We start from the raw sequence: 10,252 nt of genomic DNA on the forward strand, positions 1-10,252 counted from the left end.
AAGCAAAGCCTTTTTGTGAAAGTTCATAATCTGGGAGATTAACGCTTTGCAGGTATCGTTACACGCAGACAAGCCAGCAGGTAGAGAAAGCCCTGTTACAGAAAGTTTACAGTGTAGGTTAATCAGGTGTGTCAAGTGAATTCATAGGATTAAGTGTATAAAGTAACTTTGTATAAAGAGTCTTGCAATGCCCATAGAACAGTGTATTACTCAAGTTACTTTCCAAATATAATAAATTATATGGCCTTAAACCACATTCATTTTGTACAAAGCAAGTCATTACAGATGGACGTACTGCATTCTGCAGAATATATTGTTACATGACCGAATTCTGCCACATACTGATATGCTTATGGTTTGTATAATTTACCATACAGCAACATGCAATTTGTCTTGTTGTGCTTTATGAGAAAGTGGAAGGGACGGTTTGCTTTAAACTCATCACTAAACAAACTGCGCATAGCCATGACAGGTGCTGCGGCGCTGGCTGCTTCAGTCCCCTTTTCATTCACCTCGAGGAATGTCTTGTGATATATATTTGAAACATATAAGTTATCATGATCTGTCATTCCCGAGAAATTTGCGAGAGTTGGATTGAATGCATCAGGCATTCCCAAGGATGACATAATGTTCCGGAGTGAAAATTCCTTCTCTATTCTGAATCGTGGTAGATGAACAGCTACATTACGTGACTTCATTTGTGCCCGGCTAGTCCACTTGGCTAAATTTTCATAGGATATTTGCTGATCAAGCTGCAATAGAAAAAAAAAATAGGTATATTTTACTGAATACATGAAAACATATTTAAAATAGTAAATATTCTACACATTGAAAAAAAAACACTAATAAAAGAAAATAAAGGCTAATACAAAATGATGATTAATGCTGAATAGCTAAACATTTAAATGTAAGACAAAAAAGGAGATGGATGTCTATGACACTCATCCAATACTCTGATCACTCCAGTAAACTTGGGAGCAGGGGCAAGTGGCAAAGGTCTTTATGATAGACATGGTATCCCGTAGGTTTTAATGACTCCAACAAGACTCACCGGTACATGTGTCCTTGTTCTTTGCTATCCCTGATTGAGAGTTCTATAAATGACACATCAACCCCTCCACACGTGTTTTCTACACAACTAACACGTCAACAGACCAACAGATGCAGTGTTCGTAGGGTATTATGTATTCATACAGCATTTTTCCACCTGGTATTTCAGCTATTTACCTGACATGTCCTGTTCTAGAGTGACTAATATTGTGTTGTATTTTACATTTTAATTTGTCTGTGACTGCTCCACACGTATTCTGAATGTAGAGCAGTCAACATGGAAACAGAGAATGTTCCATATAGCACTTTGCTCCAGACTTGTTCTCTATAAAAAAAAATGTCCTTCTGAAATCCCATAACTGATGAATAAAAATCAACATTGTTTTCCATATCAAGCAGTATACATAAGCAAATAACTTCAGTGACGGATCATAGCCGACATACTTGTTGTAACGCGGTGTTGTTATCAGGAAGTAGAATAATCATACTCAGGTCTTGGGAAGGCCCATAAGGAAGTTCGATGACAGACATTCCAGGGTTACTTGCATACAGCATGTTGAAGGTATTCCTAATAAGCATCATGTCTACCATCACCTCTTCATTCTGAAACAGGAGCAATTGGAATACGTTAACATAACTTATACAACTCTATCTAAAATTTGCTTGCATTATTTTTTACATAATTGTCACTTGGACATGTTGGGAAAAGATTGAGATAACTAAAATGTACAAAAAGGAGGATAGTCGTCAGTAAAATGTATATACACATACTCAATATGCATTGTTTCCATCTAAAAATATGAAATATCAAAGAACCCAATCCTTTTTATCCTGACAGTTTAGTATTCATAACAACATAATTTAGTGACTGAGTTTAACATTACAGTGTGCATTGCCCGTCAAGTAACAATGTTAACTCAACTGACCCAACTAAACATGAGTTGCAATAAACAGCTAGAAAGCTGTTGTTGACCTCACTGTCTAGGTTTGCAGTCATTGCTGTCAATCTGTGTGATTTAATGATAATTTGATCAGTTCTGGCCCAACTTACCTCCTAAGAAGTCATAGTGATTTTGTAAAGTTGGAACCTAATAAGCCTTTTTTTGTAAATAGATGAGTTTCTATATTTCCCATTGAAACTAAATGACATGAAATTAGGTCAGGCAGTCAGCATATCCTGGACTTTCCCAGGGTTGGTTACCCAAAGGTCTTCCTTTCCTGGCTAGCCACAGACAGAATTAACTGGGTGAGGGAATGGGAGGGAAATGAATAAGGAATGGGCACGGCCACTCTCCTCGTCCCCCCAAAAAAGAACATGACACAGAGAGATCCTAGTTATAGTTGTCAAGCTGGTAAAATGTTATCTTCACAGCTTTTAGAATAACTATACTCATATTGTTTATGTAAATGTAAAATTATCTGCCAATGTTATTTCCATGATGCTGCCACCGCTGATTATGAAAAAAAAATCAATAAAAATGTTTAAACAGTAAAAGTTCACTTCAAGGAAGCCTAGTCAAACTAGCATCATCTGAGGAACAAAAGGTGACAAACCCATACTACATGCCTTTCAATGTTTCATATAGCCAAAAGAGACATTATTTGAGGTGAGTCGTTAAGATAAGTTTTCAAGGGATTTCTAAGTGGCTGTGGTGCCTGTTGATAGCTACTTATGTTACTTCATAGGATATTTAGGCATGGCAGAATGTTTTTATTTATTTACATTATATAAATTATAAACAGATTTTCTGTTTATATATACACATACCTTGACATATAGAACATTTGTTATATGAACACTTTGGCTCTAGAACACTGCGTTCTAGTCATACCTACCAAACATTCAGCAGTCCTAGTAAAGATGACAAGGAAGGACTGAGGGATTTGTGTACAGAAATGCTTTATGTCATTTGTGTAAATTATTAAACTTATATTAGTATGTATTATGTAAAAGAAATAAAAATGTAGAATTATATAACAAGTATTTACATACCGATACCAACTTGAAGGGAGTCTTATAGGTGTGTCGCTCATTAAATTGTTTGGTCCAGTTTGCTAAAAAGTATAAGGTATTGGCAACTACCAATGCTGTATTCGATGTCACTGAACTCTTTGGCAACAATTCCTCGATTTTTCCTTTTGGAAGAAGTGTACATATGACAATATTATAACAGATAATAAAGCAGTAAAGTCACAAATTTCAAAAAGACACACAATGTGACAAATATATATATATATATTCAGCCCATCTAGTCTGCCTGTTTTCCTTAAGACTCAGACCTTAATTATTCATTGGTCCCATCTTAAATTCAGGATAGCCATATATCTGTCCAACGCGCAGGGGCGATTACCCCCCAGGCCGCCCGAAATCTAATCTAAACGGCCGCTGGGTGCTGATGCCGCCGGCCGGAGCTACTTTAATACTTTTTTTTAAATTTAATATGGCAAGCCGGATCGGCTAATAAATGAAAAAAAAAATAGTATTAAAGCAGGGCCGGCCGGCGGCATCAGCACCCAGCGGCCGTATGCGACGCCACCAAGTGATAGGAGCAGCGTGAGGGGTGAAAGCTCCGCCCCCTCGCACTCACCTTTCACCCCTCACGCTGCTCCCATCACTATGCGGCCATCAGATTGTTGAAAATCGAATCTAAACGGCCGCTGGGTGCTGATGCTGCCGGCCAGCACTACTTTAATACTTTATTTATTTTTAATATGGCAAGCCAATCCGGCATATTAGATAAATAAAAAAATAGATTAAAGTAGCTCCGGCCGGTGGCTTCAGCACCCAGCGGCCGTTTAGATAAGTTTTCCAGCAGTCTGATGGGAGCAGCGTGAGGGGTGAAAGGTGAGTGCGAGGGGGCGGAGCCACTTCACTTGACTTGCCCCCCAGGCCTTAGGCTGCCAGCCCTCCCTTGCCAACGCGGGTTTAGATTCCCTAACTGTATTAACCTCAACCACTTCTGTTGGGAACCTTCGGTCTTTATGTTAAAAAAAATATCAGATGCAACTTCAAAATGATAAAACATAAGCATGAAAATAATATAATTGTCTGCAGCCTGGTGGCTAAGAATTTTGTTATACCGCTGGCATTTATCCATTACCATTATGGAGGATGGTTACAATAGGATGCACAGCCTGCTTTAATTTTCCACATTATGTTAATGTACTCTCAAACTAACCTTTCTCTAGTAAAATTCCAATATGTTCTTCCAGCTGTAACCTTATGCTACCAGGTGTCAGTAACACTGCACACATAAAATAGTTAAACTCCATACACACCTTTGGTCTCGCGCTTAACCCATTCATTAATGTGCTGCCGGGAACCTTCAGGGTCATTAGAAAAATCAACTTCTTCTAAGGCCGCACCATAGGAAACGTTAGTGGCCTCCAAATAAGACTGTCAGTTCGCAAATGAAAAAATAAAAAAGAGAAGAATTCAAAGAATCATTTAGATGAAAAAATGGAAATGACACATTGTATACAGACCAGCATATTTTTGTTTATTTAGCAGTTCTAGCCTCGCAGGTTAACAGGGAAAACCATATAAATATATCCGTAAATCAGTAGATATCACTCAGCTAGTGTTTCAAAACACTTTCGATATACAATTCTCATTTTCCTTTTGTTAGTAACTTCCTTTGTGTGTAGTTTAGACCCACTTCTTCTTTTCTACTATAATTATGCAGTGCTACTGTTCAACCCGGTTCACCCTTGACATTGGGCTATAAAGACACATAGTGAACATAAGAAGGGGATTTTTCTTTATTAAGTATATAAAATATATTTTTGTTATTAAACTTGCTCAGATTAGCCTGTCGGCCTAACCCAGACTGCCTTTGTTCATATTAAAAGAAGATTCTCAATAATCTTTGACTGAATAATCTTAATTATCTTTCAATGAGGACCCGCATTTTTTTTTTGGCATGGAGTGTGGTCTAGTGCAAGTGGTGACATGTCGGTCATCTGCATCACTTAGAGCCCACCCTACAGTTTATAGCAAACCATGTTCCTGACATCTACCAAACTTATATGGTAGAGCCATTCCTGCACTTACTGTTGGTTATAGAATCTCTAGACATAACAATATGCAAACTGGAAGCTAAACATTATTGATGTATATGAAGGATTCCTTACTGGGAGAAATTGGTATGTCTTTTCTCCAAATAACTTGCTCATACTGATCAATGTGTAGTCACGGCCATTCTGATTCAGCTCATTCAGAAGATCTTTGCACTTAGGGTGAACATTTCCAAAATCAGAAAAATGAAGTACCTTATGGAAAACAGTAAATGCATCATTATTATTATTATTATTATTGTTATTAAATGGTTATTATTGCTTAGACATTTTATATAAACTTTATATGTCAATACAGTTTTTGTTTCTATAACCTATCAAAGGGTGCCACAAATTAAATAACATTTATTTGTAACATATTTATACACTGACCATTCACGAGGGGCAGGCTGTTCCAGGGAGGGCAGAGGGCAACTACCCCCATGCCAGTCCAATATTCTTTAACTTCAACCCACGCACTTGCAGAGTCGTGAATCCGAAAGGGTCGTGAACCACAATGTTACGTGACCCTGTGATAATGGCTCAGCAGCGTATATGTGTGTGTTAGTGTGAGCGTGTACAAGTGTGTGCTAGTACATTACATATTATGGGAGGAGGGACGCAAGAAGCCATGGGGGCATTTGGCTTTACCTGCACCCCAGGCCAGTCCTCCCCTGCAATTCACTGAGAAACCATGAGTACTGTCCACTACCAAAGCTGTGGACTTCCTAGGGCTGGTTATTCTAGGTGGGCAGAGTAGAAGTGACCAAACATGACCCTGGAATCCAGGAGAAGCATTGCTTCATACGGATAGTCTAGATTAAACCCTGTAGGCTTCCAGACTAGATATTCCTGGAGTTATTTCACAGTAAAAGTCTTCTGAAGTAGATGTTTCAGGGAGCTTAATCCTGCCCCAAGTTACAAACTGATTTTAAGGAATATGAAAAACTAATGATTGCCTCATAAGATTTGGATTTTATGAGGCACTCTCATCATCTTGACACATATTCTGAAACGTCTTACTAGATTCACCTATGGTCTAGTAGTTTGTCAAAAAAAACACCTTTAAAGCACCTTTAGTGAAACTTAGCCTGAATCGTTCAGCCTCTGGGAAAAATCCTGGTTGTGCTTTTAAAATATTTCCCAGTGAGAGCATGCTGGGTTCCATACCCATGTATTGCAGCCACCAAGGCCAAATACAACAAAGAATGGAACTGGGCATTGCCTGGTATTTGGGCTAATCTATGATTTGACTGTTCGATAAAGTGCAAGCTATGTTCTAGTGTCGGGAGAGCTGTTGAATAAAATGCAAGTGCATTTTTGCAGCAGCATAGTCCAATCTGCCAACTACCATTAGTACTGGCATTAATTGGCACTTGACTGCAGAGAAATCGACTTGAAAGCAAGCAACTCGTGAATTCATTTACCCATGAGTCGTTTCAGTGTCAAATGTAAGTTATTGCACCAATGTTTTAAAAAGACATAAAAAATACTTAACTAGACTTACCACTTGACTTTTTTTTTAAATGAATGCACCTCAAATGAATACAAATTACACATCATGTCATCATACACTGAAAGAACCTACAGGACACCATGGAATGCTTTTAAAGTCAACTTGAATGTACAGCATATGGCGAGGTTTTTCACTTACCTCTTCTATTTGTGCAGCAGTGTTCTCTCGTGCTCCAAGGTGTACCATTGCTATGGCTGTTAAGATGCTTAGCGATGACAAAACTACATTATCTGCAACTATTTCATTGCCAACTGCTCTTAAAACATCGGCAGCAAATTGATTGTTGGCTGTACATATGTCCATGATGAAATTACTGCCAAAGAAAAGAAAATGTATAATGTAACCCATGGTTAATAAAATGGCGCGTGACATTTTTTAATCGTGTGTCGTTGCAGAACATTTAATTCAGGTGTCACATGTGCATGAAGAGAATCAACTCCAAGGCGACCACATTTTGAAAGCAGACTCCGTGGACATCTTTAAATGCCATTACATGTTACGTAACTGCCAACGTTGTGTCCTAGACTGTAGTGTAATTTTGTGTTACACCCTTGACACATTACATAACCCACATTTTTTAAAGGTATTTTTATGGTTATTATTGAAGGATAATATTTAATAAAATACAGTGTCTGATGAGGGTTTTTATACCATCATCACTACCAACAGCATTGACTATGGTAGATGTATTGTATTTAATGTAAAAAGCCAGCCTTTTTTCTGCAATACATTTTGGCTTTGACCTTATTAGAGTTTCAGGGGACGTTTCCAGAAACAAACAAAAACCGAGACCAGAAGCCTCAATCGGAGGACTGTCTGGTCAACTTGACTGCCAACTTAGAGGACACTGGCTACACCTAAAAAGCACCATCCTTAAATGTCATTTTTTTTTAACACAGGGTTTTATGAACTCTGAAATTGTTGATGGGTCATCACAAATTTAAATAAACACATCAAAGACACATAGTCTGACATAAACCCAGAAAATCTTCCAACTTCTCCTAGAAAAGTGAACAATAAATTATAACTTGCCTAACTTTTGTCATATTCAGTCTTTAGAGTATATCCACGTATTTACGCTGCTGCTGGCAAGATGTCACAAAAACCTAGTTTGAACTAGTTGCCTCTTATTTAACATCTGTTCTTCATTCAAATGTTTTAGTATGATCAACATTACACACTTGGCCTACGTTAAGAGGGACTTTGTTTATGTTAATTTCGGGGTTTTCTTGTCTTTCCCTGCCAATTTAATTCAATATATATTAAAACTCATTTAACTAAAAAAAAGTGAAAAACAAAAAGTTTCACCTTTCCTTCATTTGACAAACCTTCCTGGTGACATTAATAAGAGTTGAAGAGTAAGCAGATTAACAAGCCACTGCTTGTTCGGTTTTGATGAATGAACGAAATAAATCTGATGAGCATATGTCTGACTGTCGGTATAATTGGCATGTTAATAGTAAGATGTAAGTAGCAAATCTGTTTCTTTAGCGTCTTAAGCAAATTAATAATTAATAATTATTTATGTTGGAATCTGATAACCATACGTTATAAATAGTTATATAGCTGTGACCTGATTACTGTTGCCAAGACACCACAACCAAACAAACTTACTTGTTCAGTGACTTCTAACAATGGAATATGACACAGCAGCCAAAAAAAGTTAATCACACGCTACACAGTGGATACAATCTGTTGGGTACACATGCATGTTCTCAAATTCAAGATCTTTGCATCTAACACACAGGCTCCACAAAATTCTATTTAAGACAATTACAAAAACGTATAATTATAACATTATAATAACGTTGAACACTTATATACACGCTATACCCATTCTTAAGGTACCGGGTTCCTCCTTGTTCTTGCCCGACTGGGTATCCTCATGTAAATGCCAAATGCTGCATGGCAACATTCCTGTTCACTTACATTATGGATTTTCCTCTGACACATAAAGATTAATAGAGCTTGTCATTTTTAATGTTCAGAAATAACATTTGTACTATACACTCCCTACTATAATCAACCCATTGTAAAACATTACACTCGTGTTCAAAAAATACATTTAGCAAATCATTTTTAACCGTTATAAGATATTTACAGATTTTAAAAAATCTAAAAAAAAAAATGTTTAAGGTATGGTGTGGGTAAATATCTTTGCCAAAAAACTGATTTTAAACATTTTCACTAACCCAGCAACCAACTAACATTTAGCATCATGTCCAGAGACTAAAGACTATTCACTACTACTGGTCCAGGTGATATTGCATCATATTGCCTCTTATCCCCAATTACAATGTTTTTTTTCAGTATCGCTTGGATAATGTATAAAGAGCCAAGTGTCTATGTGGAACACACTTCTAGAATAGAGTGATTGTTTAATTGGTGCTTTAACTTCTTATGTCACCTTACATCACTCCAAACACTACCTGAATTATGCAAGGTAGTCGCCTTCATCATCAGTATAATACGTTGGAATAGAATTGATGTAGTAAAGCAAGTACTTGACATTTAAACTGTAATAGAAATGCGACGGTGGCCTACCAAGAACAATATATTCTGGATTATCTCTGCTGCTTTACAAAGAGTGGTAAAAATTTAGCAATCTCACTGTAACAACCATACAATGTTCCTACAGATTAACCTAAAACACATGAGAACGTTAACAATGAAATTCATGGAGCTTTATAAAAAAGCCGTTGTGAATACATCTAAGTCCATAGAACAGACTGAACCATCAAAACATAGTTAAAGTGCAACCTTTAAATAAAAGAAATATTTGGAATTTTGGATGGGGAATATTCACTTGCATGAAATAATTCCTGTGATAAGTACATTTAGATCAACCTCTGCCCCAGAAATCCAGCTTGCCAGCACCCGCTGTTTATTCTGGCTTACCAAGTTCTATCAACAAGAAAAACATTTATGTTCAACTTCTTATTGCTTCCAATGTTTGAAGCTTTAAATAAATAACTTTACAAATGTGAACTAGGCATTTTCTTAGTACTTATGTATGTATACATGCACTGATGCACATCTATATTGACCTATCGTATATATCTATATATATATATAGAGCTATATATATATATAGATGCAACTAGATGTCAATCATAAACTATTTTAAAAAACAGTAATAATTGTCCGCTACAAAGTATGAATAAATATCGAAGAATATTTTTCTCTTTGCCAGTATTTGCCTATGAAATTCAGAAAATGTGGATTACCTGTATTGCTTCTTGCTGTAGCTGTGGATCTCTGATCTGGCCAGGTGTACCTTTCAGTTATAAGTATCGTGCCACTCCCCTGGCTCCTTTCCATGGACAGGTTTGTGTAATGTTTTTAATTACTAGAGACTAACCGAAAACGAGGCGAGACATCATATACTGAAAATATAAAAAAAGATTCATGCATTGCTGTATGGGTTGGGTTGTTTGACTGTTGCAGGGTGACATCCAGTTTCTCGATTTTCTGCTTTCATCACACATATGCAGTCTTGTGCCACCTAATTATGATACTAGTATTGCACACAGTGCTATGTTTAACCCACAACATTATGTTTTTCAAGTTTGTTTTTTACATATTGGACATGTGTGTATCGTGACAGAGGCACGGAATTGCAGGTTGTAA

The 10,252-nt window shown here is 37.0% G+C and overlaps 1 protein-coding gene across 1 annotated transcript; it reads right to left on the reverse strand.

Annotated features, from left to right (window-relative positions):
• Positions 1 to 205: 205 nt before the first annotated feature.
• On the reverse strand, positions 206 to 9,869 carry LOC128496899 (serpin B6-like). The gene is made up of 7 exons (XM_053466724.1): positions 9,850 to 9,869; positions 6,761 to 6,935; positions 5,185 to 5,322; positions 4,330 to 4,447; positions 3,044 to 3,186; positions 1,495 to 1,653; positions 206 to 752 (listed from the first exon to the last, which is right to left on the reverse strand). Exons 2-7 carry the CDS (start codon positions 6,923 to 6,925, stop codon positions 351 to 353), a joined length of 1,125 nt encoding a protein of 374 aa, XP_053322699.1. The 5' UTR covers positions 6,926 to 6,935; positions 9,850 to 9,869; the 3' UTR covers positions 206 to 350.
• Between the last annotated feature and the right edge of the window lie 383 nt (positions 9,870 to 10,252).

Source organism: Spea bombifrons, chromosome 5 (genome assembly GCF_027358695.1).
Source record: "Spea bombifrons isolate aSpeBom1 chromosome 5, aSpeBom1.2.pri, whole genome shotgun sequence".
NCBI lineage: Eukaryota > Metazoa > Chordata > Amphibia > Anura > Pelobatidae > Spea > Spea bombifrons.